Source organism: Schistocerca gregaria, chromosome 2 (genome assembly GCF_023897955.1).
Source record: "Schistocerca gregaria isolate iqSchGreg1 chromosome 2, iqSchGreg1.2, whole genome shotgun sequence".
Taxonomy (NCBI): Eukaryota; Metazoa; Arthropoda; class Insecta; order Orthoptera; family Acrididae; genus Schistocerca; species Schistocerca gregaria.
In genome coordinates, this window is record NC_064921.1 from 605,429,411 (window position 1) to 605,447,608 (window position 18,198).

The following is an 18,198-nucleotide window of genomic DNA, read 5'->3' on the forward strand; positions in this document are numbered from 1 at the left end:
AGAACTGGGTTGCAACGCAGTGCTTTCATGACGATGCGGAACTCCAGGCAGGCATGACTCACTAGCTGAAGCATCAGGCGGCAGAATTTTACGACGAAGGTCTTTCAAAGTTTTTCCAACGCTATGATAAGTGCCTCAATGTGTTTGGTGACTATGTGGAAAAGTAGTATGTCAGACGCTCTTTCAGGTGTATATAGTAAAATGTATTTCTTGTACTTGGTTTTTTAAAATGCCAAAACATTCCCTTCTTTCTGAATAGCCTTCATACGTGTCAGCAAGAGTCATAAATTTAACGTGTTTTTACTGACCTATGTGGCAACAATTAAGCTACTGGAATTACACTCCAGAAGAAAAGAATTCATATTTTCAAATTTCTGTAGTTCTTTTAAAGATCATTTAAGCTGAGTATGAGGATGAGTCATTTGCAAACATCATTTGCAATTCAATTCTCTCTTCCCTCCCCTATCCATCTCCAACTGAGTTACAGGTCAGTTTTCTCACTTATTGCATTCACTTCTTTTGCACCTGGAAATGAGGTTTTTTATAATCCCATGACTGTAAACACAAACAGTTGCCACAACACCATCTCTACTATGCCCATTGCCCAAGTGGCATCATAAACAAACAATCACTACAAAACAACATGATGTTTGTGGCAACACAACTATCACTAGTACCATTTTGCTTCTCTGTTGTGACTAATCTTATCATTGACAAATTTAATATTTTCTGGTGGTATTCATTTACTGAGGGAATTGATTTTTGTTGTGCATTTACTGATGCCCTGCAGCTTCCTTATCCCGTTAAAATACCTCAGTCCAAAGCCAAAAGCATTAAAGAAAAGCAGTTATATGTAAGTAGTCAAATTTATGATCTAGAAAGTTTCAGTATTCAGGGAAGAACATCTGTCGCTAATTTGGACAAATTACGGAGAGAGAGATATATGTCCCTCTGTTTTATAATTCTCTCATGTTGACAAGTATCCAACATGGCAGATGATAGCAGATGCAGTAATTAGAATTATGTAAGATGACTTTCAGGCAGAACAGCAATCATTAATTTTTCAATGTGTATGATTCTACTTTTTAAGCAGTAATTCTATGTAAGGAGTCATCAAATTAAGATACTCGTCACAGAACAACCTTACTTTCATAACATGGACATTTACAAGTATTCATTTATTTAATATATCAGATAGATAATGAAATAACAACAATCAATAGTTTCTGCTTTGGAAACACAAATGACACATCACCACCAGTGTGTGTATTCAAGTAACCATATCTCTTGAGACATTTCTTCCAGAAACTGAAAAGGTAGAAATTTATCACATCTACCCAAGTATTGTAGACAAACAACTTTTCATTTAGCTGATGGGAAGACTGCAGGGGAATACAAAGTACTATAAGGAAACATTAAGCATCTACTCAACATTTGTTAATGTTCTTTCATGACTGCTGCCTTGCAATATTGAGGAGACCACTGCACCTAACATTTCCCCGATACTTTTCATTGTCTCTCTTCGCTGGGTTTGCAATCACACTTACTTTGTCCCATTTTGATTTCTGTTAAAAGCGGCAACATAACAAAGCAGCAGCAGTAACAATTTTATTCGAGAATGTGTACTCACAAACTTCCAGTAACTAAAATCTCTACTGCAATATGAAGCAAGCCTGTGTCCACCAAATATACATTTTTGTGTGGACAAGTGAAGCAAATTCATCACTTACACAGTACAGAGAATCTAACTATTTACACAAACCAGCTGAAATCTTAATGGCTCCTAGGCCATCACACACAAACTATATTTTGCTCTGACACCTTTCTTTAAGAATTCCTTGTTATGGGTGCCTAATTTTATTTCCTATTCCAGTTAACATCCTGGTGACACAAAGAGCCAGAAGCTTATTGATGATTAACGCTGACTTCGGTATACAGTTCCTGGACCATAGGCCTCCAGTAGATAAATCATGTATAGTAACAGTCTCTTAAGTGCAAATAATAATAAGCGACCTCCCACATTTACTGAAGACTTTACAGTATGTGGTTACTCCTCTTCATTCAATCACTCTTTCTACATGCTATGTCTTATAAAATCTACGTGTATTGTAACAGAACTTGATATTTTTGACACCATAAACTTCAAGCAGCAATGCTTGTTTATACTTTCAGTATCTATTCACTACCGAATTTAAGATAACGCACAACTATCCTAATACTTTTCCAATAGTTAAACGTTCACATATCTTCTATTTCTCAAGTAAATTCTTCAAATTTAAAAATATTTGGGTATGGAGTATCTTATGAAATGAGCAACTTTTAGGATGTAACTTGCAATTAAATGTATTGTTTAGTGATAAAAGCAAAGTAAAAGCTTTTCTACAAAGCACAGATTAATTAGCTTCTGGCATTAATAGTATTACATAAATGAATTTTAAAAAAATGATGAAATCACAAATCATTTCTCAGCAGCCTCTATATTTCAGAAAGTTTACATACAAATCATCAATAAGTAAAAAAAAGAGTTACATAAAATCTAGGCAATCCTTTTTTCTTACAATTACTTACCGCAAAGTAAATACTAGTGACACCATAGAGCACCAGAAATATGTTAGCATCAGAAAGTTTGGAGAAACAGAAATAAAGTCCAGCAGGAAACAAGAACACCAATATTTGCAGATCAAAATAGAATGAGGACCAAGAGGTCGGCTGGTGCTCAGATACTGATGCAATTATGGGTATGTGGTTCTTGGCATATGAAGGATCAAGGAGTGAATAGAAACGTCCAGTCCATGGAGAAATCTTTCCTAAAACAAAAAACAAACAAAAATTATGTGCAGCACACTTTTTTATTGGTATTGGCATGGTCATTAAGACTAACATAGATAAGAAATATGCACAAAATATTTTAAATCTTGAAACCAAAATATGTTCAAAGGTGCTTAGAGTGAAAATATGGAGTAGTACTTTGAATGATTCTGGCACATTACTGCAGCTAACAAACACTAGAATTGAATATAAACTTTTATGTGCCACAAATAAATAAAAAAATTAAAAGAAGAAGAAGAAATACCGGCTACCCGTGTTTTATGGCCAAGAAAGAAACTGAAACAGAACTAAATGATGACAATACAGTGGAATGTTGCCCTATTTCTCAACCAAGATAAATCAATGAGATTATCTGGTAAGATATCTGGATTATTAATATTTCCAGTATATAAAGAACTGCTAATTACATAGTAGAATTTTGACATATTTGTGTAGGAGTGCAGTGTTTCATAATCATAAGTTAAATCCATATTGCTGAATCTAGAACTTATTAAATATGATCACCTGAAATGTGTTGTCACTAGCCACATCTGTTGTAACAAGTGCTTTATCAAAATCAAGAGTTAGATAAATTTTGAAGCTCCTTTTTTTAATGAATGTATGGGTATTCAGATATTTCTTCCTTAAAAGTTAAGCCTAATTACAATGAATGAGTGAGTGACTCACAACTGTAACATTTTAGGTCATATAGATACTTTTTATCACAAACTTGGAACTAAAATTTAGTTCAGCATGAACTGCATGACTTTTTACTTTTAAGCCAAACATAACACTTTTTATTGGTACATCCTACTCTATCAGAGCAGAACCACCTGCGAATGCATTCACGGAATATGCCAGTTCTGCTGTAACAGCTTTTTATGTGAGCATGAGCACTGAACAACTGTGCACCCAAATGAGTGGCCACCACGAAACAGTGACCAACAACAGAATTGACCACCTCAATGCCAGAACACGCTGCTAAGCACAACACGCACTAATGGCTGACTCACAACCCCCTCCATCTGTGGGCGTATTGATACAGGTTTTAGTAAGTTTCTATTGACAGCAGTAAATCAAGATAATGATTATTGCTAAACATTTCTTTCAACTTCTAGGGTACTACATTCTTCTACATCACACATTAATGACTTGTTTGTTAGTTCCTGTGACAAGTAATGCTCCACCTTTGCAAACCAAACAAGGATTATAAACAATGGCTACCTTCAGTGAGGGATAATTACTGACAATTATGCATATTTTCCAGGGTAGCCCCACAAATATCCATATGTAGCAGAATCATTAGCAGTTTAGCAATAGCAACATGTGTCTCATCAATGGCACATTTAAACTCTCATCTAAAATATTTAATTTATGCTGTTGGTGCCTGATGCCAAACTATTGGGTTTAGGACTCACTACCGTCTATATAAATTTTGACCTGGAGGTTTATAAATACTATTCAGGGCCTGAAAAATGTCACCAAAATGGATTGGAGGGCTGTTGTGATGCATATGAAGCAAAATTGACAAAGTGTGGAATTATGAAGGTCTTCTGAAAGAAAGTGTTCGGGACCTTCTTATTCATTCCAACTAATCATACACTTTGGGAAGTTGTGACTTTGAATTGAGAGGTACAGACACACTTTTCTACAACGCAGCTGTCTGGAGCTAACGATCGGTGGAGGTAAAAACACAAATTAATTTTCTTACTTTTGAACAGTATGCTTTATTCCTATGTGCCACCAAGAATGTGTTTTCTGTAACCTACAACAGAGTGGAACCCAGGACTGTTCACCAGCTGGTAAAGGATCAGCTTGTGTATCCAGTATGGGGATAGTTTCAGGTAACAAATGAAAGCAAGAAATTATGGTTTACTTTTAGCACTGAAAATTTCTCTGTCTTGAGTTTGCTCATAGAGGTAAGCTTTAATCGCCATGAACAAAGTGAGCATGATTAACACTTCTGCCGCTGCAGCAAGTTGACTGATGTTTTCTCAGATACACTGCACGTTGTGGGGTTATGGTAGGGCCAGAGCAAGTTTAAATTCAGTGCTGCAAAACATGTTGCCTGCCACAGTACAGTTGTTGGTCACTTAAAATCAGCTATTGACAGGGTATCTCATATTCACATCCTAACTTATGGCAGCTCCTGCCAATATTGCTCTGGTTTACACATAAGCAACAGAACTTGTGAAGTAACTGGCTATGTTTGTGTGTCATCTATAACCAAGCAGCAGCTGCACTGTAGCGCTAAGTGTAAAAAATATGATCAGTAGCAGGGCAGGAGCACTGAGGGTGCATATGCCATCTAACAGAAGCACGGTAAAGTAACACAGCTCGCTGCTGTAAGGTGCTGCCACCAGCCTGCGAAGTATGGAACCAATAATCTGTAACTGTTTTAAATGTATAGCTGTAAATACTTTTTTTTATTAATCTCTACAAATTGTTGAATAGATATTTGTTTTAAAAGTATTATGAACCCTCAGGATTAAAGTTGTAATGAGTCATGGCCCTAGGCTTAAGTTAAAATGTAAATGAACTTCCCTGTGGAAGGGTAAGGCGGGAGAAACATTGTTACAAAAAGTATAGAACAGTTCTCTTTGTGAGTCACAAGGGTTGTGAAGTAGTGTATGGTGCAATGCCCATATACTGTATTGTGTGGTGATTAAAATGAGCACAATCATTGCTAACCAGCCTTGGATGGATGGGAAATTATTGCTACACATAATTCCATAGTATTAAGCAGCTATTTATCAACAAGCAGAAGTGGCAATGTTATTGCGAAGGCCAGTAGGGAGTCATCGTCTGCTGTGAAGGAGGCAGATGTTATGTTGCAGCATTGTTTGCTATATTGGCCAAATTTTATGATGGGAATTATGACATGGAGGTCGTGTAAAAGCTGCTAAACCATCCATTGGTAGCAAAATCTCGTCAGAGGCTGCAGTATGTTGCTAACCACCACAAATGAAGTATTTATTTCTAGGGCGAAGTTCAGTTTTCATAGTGACAGGCATATTGTAAGAGTCATGATTGGTCTCCTCTAGTATAAGTTAAGTGTTTAAAAACAGTGTTGTTATTTCAATAGATGTTTAGTGTGTTCTTTACACATCCTGTGATATTTAATCAGCAACTTTTTCAGATCATAAGCTGGTTATACGTAAGCCTATATAAAGTGCTTTAAATGATTATTGCCACTTTAAGTAAAGCATTAGATTGTGTACAAAGTACCAGCTATTTTATTACACTGAAAAGCAAAATAAAAGCAGTTTCAGAAGAAAACAAAAGATACTGTGCACATTTTCATTAATACAAAAAGATTATTACTGTGATGTTCACAACATACGATTTTACCGATTCATAGCGTGTGACAAACTAAATTTATGTTTCAACAAAAGTGTAGCAAAGTGTTTTTGTTACGTTGCATTGAAATGGTAGCAGTTTAAAAATTCTTCATGTTGAAAATTATCAGGAAACATCAGTGTAAAAACTCATTGTCAATTCTGTGTGAAGATAATGATAAAGAAATATGTTTACTAGTTATAGAAATTACAAATAATGCCACCTCTGTAGCTATGCATCTTCAATGCTTAGCAGGATCTTTTCACTCAACATTTCAGTGTTTTTCACACAAAAGTGTCTCAAGGTTAAAACAGATTTATTCTGTATTGATGAAAGTGTCTTTTGCTGTGGTAACAAAAGTAGTACATGTGTAGGATCCATATTGTCCATATGCGGTGTATGTCATTATTTCACAGTGGTTATGACATATTGTGTGCTCTCATCCCCCTTGTTTGCTTGTCAAGCTACTATATAGGTTCCCATTACTCAAAATTAAAGATTGTATGGTAAGAGCTTAGGTCTGCCATGCTTAGAGCGATTAGTGAAAACAACACTGTGGTCTTACTGCATGCAGTTGCCAGCCCATTATAATTACGAGTCTGATCGCCAACCATGGTAATTTACAGGTGAAAACTGATCCATAGAACTGGGTGGGGCATCGCAAGTCTCTGGCAACTGGAGCCAGATACGTGTGTGTGTGTGTGTGCCGACAGTCTTTTTGCTGTGCATTTCTGCGTGTCAGCATCTCCAATATTTGGTGAGTAGCAACTATCCTTTAAAATAAATCGAACATAAGTGTGCCAGTAAAATTTTTCTAAGTGGCTGGTCCTCAATGTGTTAAGTTTTCAACAGAAGTCAAAGCCTCTGTGACTTAAGAAATTAATCTTACATTTCACACATAGCATAATTCTTGCAAGGAAATTTACTTTAAAAGTAGCGCTTCTCAAACCACCATTCACAATATCTTCCGTGACATGTTACGTTGGTTTGAACAGTTGCCCGTGTGTGCCAAGAAACAGGTATTACTGCCCATGCACAGCTACGATGACATACAAAGCCCATGCTTGGTGTTTGCTCTGCTCATACGCCTTTCAGCGCATTACTGTATGGAATTTCGTTGTCAGTGGGATATCATGTGACCATGTTCAGCATTGGAGCACATTGTACGGAGGGGAGCACTTGCTTTATCACATCCTATGTAGATAAGCTGTGAAAATTGGCATAATGTTCATTTCAAAACTAGACACTACAGCTGAAAATACCCTATGTAATATTTTGCTACGTGGTGACTACATTTTTTGTTCATGCTCTACAATACTTTTGTAGCATTTCCAATCAGGTTTACATCCACACAGCACTACAAGAAGCTAGTAAGAAGGAATACAAATTTCTCGGGGAGAGGGGAAGAAGAAGAAGAAGAAGAAGAAGAAGAAAGGAAAAGAATTATATGCCAGAACTAATGACAATAGGTTTTTCATGAATTGCTTAAACAGAATAAAGAATTAACAAGTTTTTCTGCAAAGCAAAGAAACTGTATAACTGGCAGCTTATATTCTACTCCAGGAGTAGGGGGGATTTACAATGATAAAACACATTGTGCAGCCAGCCTATAATTTACTGAAGAATGGTGTTCTTGCATACTTAGTTATCTTTAAGTGAACATTTATCTATGTTCATATGTACTGTATATAGCGTTAAGAGCTCTTACATTACGTCACAACTGAAGCAGGACATCAGAATAGTCCAAGAGCATCAGAATTTCGTAGAACATACTAAAATGCATCGTTTGGCTTGATGTGCACATTCGTATGTCCAGACTGACACTGAAGTAGGCCCTCTACCTGGTGTTAAGCTTTGCTGCGTGTTTTTTGTGATGCAGTTTTCTTGGAGTACCAGCACTGTATTATCTCATGTTTGGTTCTTTATTATGGAATTACGCCGTACATGCCAGATGATGCAAATTTTCACTTGAAATTCAGTGAACAGTTGAAACTAGCCGAAAGTGTAGAATGAAACACTTTGTTTCAAATAAACTGGCTATCTGTGTTGGGAAGAGTAATGAAAGCCAAATTTCTTCAGCAATCTGACAAAAATAACTTCACTGTTTTGCAAGACGATTAATGCTCGATTGCCAATTACATGGAACTAAAATAAAATCAGGAAACTGAAACTAATGACATATTTTAGTCTTTGGTAATTATGTGGGTGTATTTTAATTCACTTGATAGCCTCCAGCCACAGTAATCTGTTTTGTTTTCATTCAATATGAGAGCTATAAACAAAGAGAAAACAGCAAAACCATGAAACATACATGTGATAATGGGGAAACCACCCCACTACATCACAGACATGTACGACTCTGGCAGCTTGGGCACGCGATGAATTTTTTTCCAGTTAGCATCTGGCTCCTTGCTGCTTCTGCTTATACAGCAAACAGCCACACTTCAGGTAGCCAGAGGTGGAAGGAGGCACTGCCTATAAGCCACTTCAGCTCTGCAAGGGCACATGAGTCCATTGACAATTGATCAAATGAAATAATGTAAACAGTTGTGACGTCACAGTTATCAAAAGCAGTTTGTTGTTACAAAGTATTGCATAGTTTTCATCCAATAGCCTTCGACACATTTTGCTGTCGGCAGGCAATTGTGTATACATTGTGTTTTGTTGTTGTAAATGGTGCATTTTCTTTGCAGTTTGATTTTCATTTTGGTGTTTTTCCCTTGTTTGTGTGTCTTTGCTGCAGTAATAGGCTAAAACAAAATTCTTTGTCGGAGTATCAGTTCTTATCAATCAAAATTACAAAAATTTAACTGAAAACTAAAACAATGAAAAATTCCCATAATTCTGAAAAACTATAGGGTATTTCACAGTTTTTTCCTGGATGTAAAAATTCCTGAGTTTTTTTTTTCAGTTTTTTCTGTTGTCCTGGGGCGTATTCACCCTGTAACAGATATTGTTTTTACACAGGAATAATGGTCATCAATAACCAATCACCAACAGAAGCTGAAGCACTTACCAACATAACCCATAACATCTAAGTGATTAGGATGTGACTAGAGAATTTGGCTAGGTTAGGTTGAATTCAGGAATTTTCCCATAAAGATAAAGAGTGTCATCTATGAACAAGCAAGTGTATGTACAACTAATTAAACTACAACTATCTACAACTAATTAAAATAAAGAAAAAGCAACGGCTCACCTATAGCTGACTGATGTGTGCTGCTTAGCAACAACATCCAACAGAAAACTACACTCCTGGAAATGGAAAAAAGAACACATTGACACCGGTGTGTCAGACCCACCATACTTGCTCCGGGCACTGCGAGAGGGCTGTACAATCAATGATCACACGCACGGCACAGCGGACACACCAGGAACCGCGATGTTGGCCGTCGAATGGCGCTAGCTGCGCAGCCGCCGTCAGTGTCAGCCAGATTGCCGTGGCATACGGAGCTCCATCGCAGTCTTTAACACTGGTAGCATGCCGCGACAGCGTGGTCGTGAACCGTATGTGCAGTTGACGGACTTTGAGCGAGGGCATATAGTGGGCATGCGGGAGGCCGGGTGGACGTACCGCCGAATTGCTCAACACGTGGGGCGTGAGGTCTCCACAGTACATCGCTGTTGTCGCCAGTGGTCGGCGGAAGGTGCACGTGCCCGTCGACGTGGTACCGGACCGCAGCGACGCACGGATGCACGCGAAGACCGTAGGATCCTACGCAGTGCCGTAGGGGACCGCACCGCCACTTCCCAGCAAATTAGGGACACTGTTGCTCCTGGGGTATCGGTGAGGACCATTCGCAACCGTCTCCATGAAGCTGGGCTACGGTCCCGCACACCGTTAGGCCGTCTTCCGCTCACGCCCCAACATCGTGCAGCCCGCCTCCAGTGGTGTCGTGACAGGCGTGAATGGAGGGACGAATAGAGACGTGTCGTCTTCAGCGATGAGAGTCGCTTCTGCCTTGGTGCTAATGATGGTCGTATGCGTGTTTGGCGCCGTGCAGGTGAGCGCCACAATCAGGACTGCATACGACCGAGGCACACAGGGCCAACACCCGGCATCATGGTGTGGGGAGCGATCTCCTACACTGGCCGTACACCTCTGGTGATCGTCGAGGGGACACTGAATAGTGCACGGTACATCCAAACCGTCATCGAACCCATCGTTCTACCATTCCTAGACCGGCAAGGGAACTTGCTGTTCCAACAGGACGATGCACGTCCGCATGTATCCCGTGCCACCCAACGTGCTCTAGAGGGTGTAAGTCAACTACCCTGGCCAGCAAGATCTCCGGATCTGTCCCCCATTGAGCATGTTTGGGACTGGATGAAGCGTCGTCTCACGCGGTCTGCACGTCCAGCACGAACGCTGGTCCAACTGAGGCGCCAGGTGGAAATGGCATGGCAAGCCGTTCCACAGGACTACATCCAGCATCTCTACGATCGTCTCCATGGGAGAATAGCAGCCTGCATTGCTGCGAAAGGTGGATATACACTGTACTAGTGCCGACATTGTGCATGCTCTGTTGCCTGTGTCTATGTGCCTGTGGTTCTGTCAGTGTGATCATGTGATGTATCTGACCCCAGGAATATGTCAATAAAGTTTCCCCTTCCTGGGACAATGAATTCACGGTGTTCTTATTTCAATTTCCAGGAGTGTATTTACACTGGCTTTCAAGCTTTTGCTCTTTCTCTAGTGGAAATACATACAAACAAACCAACCAACACACACACACACACACACACACACACACACACACACACACACACACACACACACACACACTATTATAATTTGTATGATAATAAAATATGCTGAAAGGAGCCATTTATATGTATATTACACCCCCCCGTATTAGTTCAAATATTTCTTTTGTATTACGTTATTTGTTTGAAGTACTCCTTCAGCGGGCTGCAGTAGAGGGCATTTGTCTGCCGACATCCCTACATCACAGAACCATACGGAATGCCAAGGAGGATTTTAGAAAACTACACTGCAAGAGTTGTCAATGAAGACAATATTCAACAATGTAGATAACAACAGCCTTGAGTCGAATTCAGGCATTTCACCACACTGTGTACCTATAGATGAACAAACAATAAATGTTGATTGCTATTTGCAACTGCAAAAAATTATTTGGAAGAGAATAATATCAGAAGATTAATAACCGTTTTGTACTTGAAAGAGAACCTATAGCAATAATTTCTTTCGTCCGCTTTCAAGGAAGAAAAATTAATAAAATTTCATGCCCCATTTCATTACCAGTGTTTGATGCACACTTGTCGGGATGTGTAAAAGGCATTATAGTATAGCACCACACAATACTATGAGAAAGTTAGTGCATAACACAGGAAAAATACCAAGAAAAGAGAGCACGGCATCATTGTGTGTTATTCTTATATGTGAAAATACCATATTTACCCAAGTATAAGAGGAATACCACCACCTCCCCCCACGAGACTCCTCAACAAAATTTTATTTTCAACATATTGTGACTAAACAAAATTACAAACTTTTCTACTGATATAAAGTATCTACCTGAAATGTTAACATTACACCTAGTCTGATCCTATGCACTTGATTGATTGGGTACATTTTGATAATACAAGAGGACATAAAATAAACAAAAAGAAATGGTTTGTATTAACTTTTATCTTCTTTTCTTTTTGCTAATCATGCCATATGTCAGTGGCATCACAACTAATAATCATCACTGGTATTATTATCTGGAATGTAGTTTCACTTAATCAATGAGAAGTAAGAAAAGAGGCAATGTGTTTCTATGTGTGAGCAGCAATGAAGTTTATAACCTTTGTAGTCAGAAATATATGGCTGTTTCTTCCGTATATTTTGCAATTTCCGAGGTATAGGTTATAGTGTGACCCAAGAGCACAGCTTAAATTGCAGTGAGTGAAACCATAATCAATAAAATTTACAATCTTGGTTGTAACAAATACAGCAAGACCTTGATAATCTGGCATGCAGCGATCTGTCAACGCTGGATTATCAAATGTATCAGATTATAAATGTAATTTTTAAACACTTGATTTAGGTATCAGTTTAAGGTTCAAAGTTTTAGGAAAGGTCTATATACATAAATAATTTTTTGTATGCCAGTTAAAAAATAAAATAAGCACCACAGATTTCAAAAGATCTGTCTTTAGAAATAGCACCAATCTCTGACATTGAGGGCACGGCATGTGGCGGACTGGTATCTGCCACCGACGGTTTAACTGAAATGTTATTCAGAGTCCTCTGGAAAATTGGATAAATGATAACTTGTTCCTTGAAATGAACTCTTTTTTGACAAAAATTATTTTGTTTGAAGAATAAATTCATAACTTCAGGAGCCACTCTCAGCAAATTTCACAAAAGTGTTTAAGGCTTCTAAAAGTCAGCCTAAGATATGTGAACTGTAGGTGTTTCTGCTTTGTCATTCAGTTTTTGGTACCTCCTGGGGGTTGAAAACACTTTTTAATATCAGCTCTTCTTCAATAGCTGAATTTCTGTCAATATAAACCATTCATCAACTTTTTCTGCTGACAATGCACTCAATTCATTAGTTAACACAGAATTTATTGACCTTTTGAAAATGAATGAACTTCATCTATGGGCAGATCTAATTCCTTGCGAAAAAAATTGGCATTTTCAAATAATGTGGGCCTAGTTATTGGCTTTCCCTTTGCCTCTCTTAGCACTGAAATACTTACTCAAACTTCATCTGCAATTTCTAACTTAATTTTTTTTTTATTTATTTTGCCCAGTGTCTAAGATTTAACCGAAGCAACTGTAACACAAATTATTCCAGCTGTTGAATTGGGTTTTTTAATATGCAATGTGTGTGCGTTTGGCTATTTTAGGTGCAATTTTTTCTGTTTGAAAAACAACTGTATGTATGAATTTTTTCCTGTGCTGAAGTCTATGTACAGGTAGCTGAATATTGATAATGTCCGAATGATTTGATTAAATAATCATTAAATAAAATCGCACAACTCTAATGCAAATGCAAGTACTGTAACTTTATCTAAACTGAACGAAGAATCAGCGATACTGGCACAAAGCTAACAATGCAACCGGCTCATTTTGACAAGTGTATTACAGCTCAGTTAGGCAGACAATTTTTAGTGAAAAGGTGCCACACCAAACAGGTCAAGACATTTCTCGAAGCTGCCGACAGCACTGGGCTAAAATTACGGGCAAATTTGTGACTTTTCCGGACTAATCACGTCTACTGGATTATCGTGGTCTTACTGTATTTGGCTGCTCTTCTGAATATGTTGCTATTTCAGAGGTTGTGATTACAGTGGGACATGAGAACACAGGTGTTCCCCTCCAGATATAGAGAGTCCTTAGCTTTACTGATGTGAGAATGTGACCATTTTCCTTCTCTTGCTTTCAACATATCATCTGCCTGCTGCTCACTCACTATCTACGTAGAACCAGCAGCTGGCACTCACCCTTTTCTTGCTATCATACCTCACAGACAGCACTGACAACATTAAAGCACAAAACCCTACTATCCAACTGATGCTTAGGACCCAACTGGTCCCCATCTAGATTTTTATTGTCCTTCGTAAAAATATATACAATTGTTGTCCAATTTTAAAGTCATACCAATTCTGACTGCATTCTGAATCTGGCAAACTGGAGTTTAAATATGCAAGATTTCCATAAAAAACTAAGGTATGTGGTATATTTCTGATGGTTGGGAGCAATACAAAATTTCCTGTTTGCTCTTGCAGCTTCCCTCTCGAAATTCCCCAAGCTGGTGACACTGTTTCTCCACAAAACCATTAAAATTCTTCAAAATAAAGCTGTATGAGACCTCATCTGTCAAAGCTTCACCTGTAAATGTAAGACAACTCCCATATTAGTTTATTGCACAAAACAGAAATGATCTCAGCAGCAAGTGCTTAATCAGTAACTGTAAGACAATTCTGTGTTTACTGAATGACAAATATGGGAAAATGCCTTGTCTTATAACTGGGTAAATACGGTATACGAATCCCTCAAATACTGTCAGAATCTATGAAACAATCAATTTAAAAAAAAAAAAAAAAAACACCTCAGTTATGAAAGTTAGTTAGGGACTGACTGCTATAACCTCTCTCAAGAAGAACACCACAATTTCAGTGTTTAATCACAATAAATATGGATATGCCTATAAATTGATGACAACACAAATAAAAATGACAGTTATCTTGATGTACATACAATTACTGTAACTGAATCTGACAAAATAAGTACTTACAAAATGTATTCTGCACTTTTAAGCTGTACTGCAATTTTCACAGATTTAATGCCAATTCAACCAATTTATCACTAATAATTGAGATAAATGAAATATTGCACAATGCATTCATTGCACAAATGACAGTTTCTTTTTAAGTGTATAGTACCTTTCAAAAACTAGTCACCGATAAAACAAAGTCTCACTGAAACTTCTCAGCGACTATGTCTTTCTTTATCAAATATAATAGAAGGAAAGGAGACCATTCAGACAACAGAATAAGTGTTGAGTCATCAACATGCACATATAGAAAGGGAGAAAACTTATTAGCTTTCGGAATAAATTTTTGTCAAACTAGAGTAGAAATAATGTGCTCATGTATGCAGTTGGATGCCCAATGCAGGGACTCCATTTTGGCAGGTGGATTAGGGTGGGGCAAATAGGTAGGGATAGGGATTGGGGAGTGGGGATTGGTAGCTAGCGGGTTGGAGGGGGGCAGCAGGTTTGCTGCCTATGAATGTAGGAAGGATGGATGGTAGATGCACACGATAGGCATGTGATAAACAGGTACCAGAGCCTGTGGGGTGCAGTGCACAATATAGGTGACATGAAGAAGTGCATTGAGAGAGGGTGACAGGACAAAGGAAGAGGAAACTGTTGGGTAGACAGTGTGGGGATATTGGGAGATTGAGGCCAGGATGTATTGCTATTTGTGTAGTTCAGAAAAGATGTTGGTGAGAGAAGTAAAGCAGCAATTGAACATGAGCATATTGTGTTACTGTGTAGGAATCTTTTTTCTTGTCCATAGTTTGGCAGTGGACATTTATTCCGGTGAACAGTTGTTTGGTTGTCATACCAACATAAAAAGCTGTGCAGTGATTGCAGCTGAATTGGTATATGACATTGCTGTTGTCACATGTGTCCCTGCAACTGATAGGATAAGCAACTGACAGGAGTGGAATAGCAAGTGCTAGGTGGAAGAATTGGGTCCGTAAGTCTTGCACACGAGTCTTCTACAGGGATATGATCCCAATGGCAAGGGGTTTGGAGTCAGAGTGGCATAGGGATAGACAAAGGTCTTTTTTAGGTTGGATGGGAGATCGAATACCACTTTAGGAGGGTGGGAACATCTCGGGTATGATGTTCCTCATTTCTGGGCATGATGATGGATAACCAAAACTCTGGTGAAAGATAGGTTCAGTTGTTCCGGTCCGAGGTGATACTGGGTGGGAAGGGGGTACTCCTTTACAGCTGATTATCCTTCCCTCCAGTACAAGCTTTACAGGACTTCACAGATGGGGGTTATCTTTGCAACACATCCTTCACTACCATAACATTCATGGCCTCAGCTTCCATTAACCCACTACAAGCATACCCTCTATGTTTCCCTTTCCTCTGTCCTGTCAACCTTTCCCAATCCACATACCTATGTCACCTTCACTGTGTACCGCACACCACCAACTCTGGTACCTGTGTACCATAAGCCTAGCTTGTGTACTAGCCACCCCTCCCTCTACTATAGCCTGATTAAAATTACTTGATAGTTGACAGTTCACGTGTTGAAGCTCTCTTCTTCCAATCAGAGTGTTCAATGTCATACCCAAAACTGTTCTCCATTCCCAAACAGCCACAACTACTCATTTGTTCACCTCTAATTCCTTGTCCGACTTGTTTTCTCGAAGTGTCTGGAACCCGAACCCGGGGTCTGACCCTTTTATTTCGCATTTCATTGGACATGATAACCAAATCATAAACAACACACAAAATGCTGGTAATGAAACACAAACATTTCATACACAGCACTAGCAAAACACTACTGGATCCTTTCACAAAAGACCTGATATTTAGTCACCACCACCACCACCACCACCACCACCACAGAGATCATTCTAGAGTAGATAAGCATCATATGACATTGCTTGCGGCTGTACTTTTTGAAGGCAGCAAATCATCATTGCATGAAGTGGTACTGTACTGGGTTAAGTTATGTTCTAATGTGCAGAAGATTGTGGGTTCAAGTCTCATCAGGCGATACAATATTTTTTCTATTTATAAGTCTTCATCAAAATGACTATTATTATTTTCAGTTAAATCGTTTAGGTGTAATCTTTTATTTTTAATCATTTGTCACACCATTTTATCATCCCATTGAATTTTTTATTTGCTCTTATTTTTCTTCCTATCCTTCTTTTTTTGTTTGCAATCCATCTTTGTCACCTACAGCCTGTAACCGAGTGCCAACCAGGACTGCTCGTTGGTTGGTATCACATCAGCTTTTGTAATCAGCACGAAGACAGTTTTAGGTAACCAATGAAAGCAAGAAGTTACAGTTTGCTTTCAGTGCTGCAACTGAAAATTTTCTACCTTGAATTTGCTTGCAGAGGTCAGCTTTAATCACAAAGAACAGAGTGAGTGCGACTAGTAGTTCAGCTGCAGTTTACTGAACACCATGTTCTTGGATACATTGAACATCAAGAGATTCCAGATAAGTTAGGACACAGCCGTACATTCTGGGCTACAAAATTTCTCATCTGCCACAGTTCAGTCACCAGTCACTTAAAATCAACTGTTGACAGAGCATCTCATGTTTCCACCATACCTTACGGCAGTGCTTCCAATACTGCTGCACATCACATGAACAGCACATTCCCCCCCCCCCCCCCCCTCTCTCTCTCTCTCTCTCTCTCTCTCTCTCTCTCTCTCTGTGTGTGTGTGTGTGTGTGTGTGTGTGTGTGTGTGTGTGTGTGTGTGTGTGAGAGAGAGAGAGAGAGAGAGAGAGAGAGAGAGAGAGATGGTGGTGATGGGTTTGTGGGGCACTCAACTGTGCAGTTGTCAGCACCCGTACAAATTCCCGACCTTTTCTCAGTCCAATCTTACCACTTTCGGGAATCAAGCACTGGTAATGAAACACAAACAGTGGCAATGTAATGGAGAGCAGTCATGGGCAGTTTGTGTGTGTGTGTGTGTGTGTGTGTGTGTGTATATGGGCAGTTTGTGTGTGTGTGTGTGTGTGTGTGTGTGTGTGTGTGTGTGTGTGTGTGTGAAGCTACCAAGTTTACTTTCTCTTTTGATTGCACCTCTTGATTACTCAACGCTTCTGCTATTTGATGAGTGGCCTCACCTTCACTCTTAAAGTATTTACATCCTGCCAGATCTTCCCTTAGTATATTTTCAAGTATAATATTTATTTCTTGATTGCAAGAGAAAGACTGGCTGAAAACTACATGCCCTGAAAGTGTCAAAGTCAAATCACAAAACACTGAATGAAAACTGACCTTACCTGTAAGTGTAAGTGCTCCACCAACAACAGCACTGATTCCTACAGTGGTCACAACCATAGCCTTAAAGAGAGTCTCAAAGTCTTCTTTAGACATGCGACTGCGAAGGTAGTCCACAAAACTATGTAGCTGACACAGCCCAAACACACCTAAAGCCTATGAAACACAATTAAAAAAACATAATAAGATGTTTTATCATTTACCACTTAGTATGTGTGTATTTTATTACTCCCATAGCATGGGACATAGTGTGGGTATATCACATAAATGAGCACTGTAGTTATGATTCTAATGAGATCACTGAAGTAATAAGAAGAGACCAAGAAGAACAAAATATAGATGGAAAAAGTTAAGTATCAGTACAGATATGACATCGTCAATGCACGGACACAATTTACTGAAATGTGCACATATGAAGGCACGTGGTGATGTAATGGAAAGCAGTAAGGGGCAGTATATCATGCAACGGACCTTCCAATATCATCATCCTACCAGTGGCATGTGCTCAGAGATGAGCATAAAACATTTAACACAGATTTTTA

At 38.8% G+C, this 18,198-nt stretch overlaps 1 protein-coding gene across 1 annotated transcript in view; it reads right to left on the reverse strand.

Annotated features, from left to right (window-relative positions):
• The window catches only part of LOC126334556 (dolichyl-diphosphooligosaccharide--protein glycosyltransferase subunit STT3A), a 90,609-nt gene that overhangs the window by 15,954 nt on the left and 56,457 nt on the right, over positions 1-18,198 (reverse strand). The window contains exons 8-9 of the mRNA XM_049996932.1: positions 17,659-17,812; positions 2,569-2,807 (exon numbers count right to left, since the gene is read on the reverse strand). Of these exons, the coding sequence (XP_049852889.1) occupies positions 2,569-2,807; positions 17,659-17,812 (393 nt within the window). The remainder of the gene's footprint in view (positions 1-2,568; positions 2,808-17,658; positions 17,813-18,198) is intronic.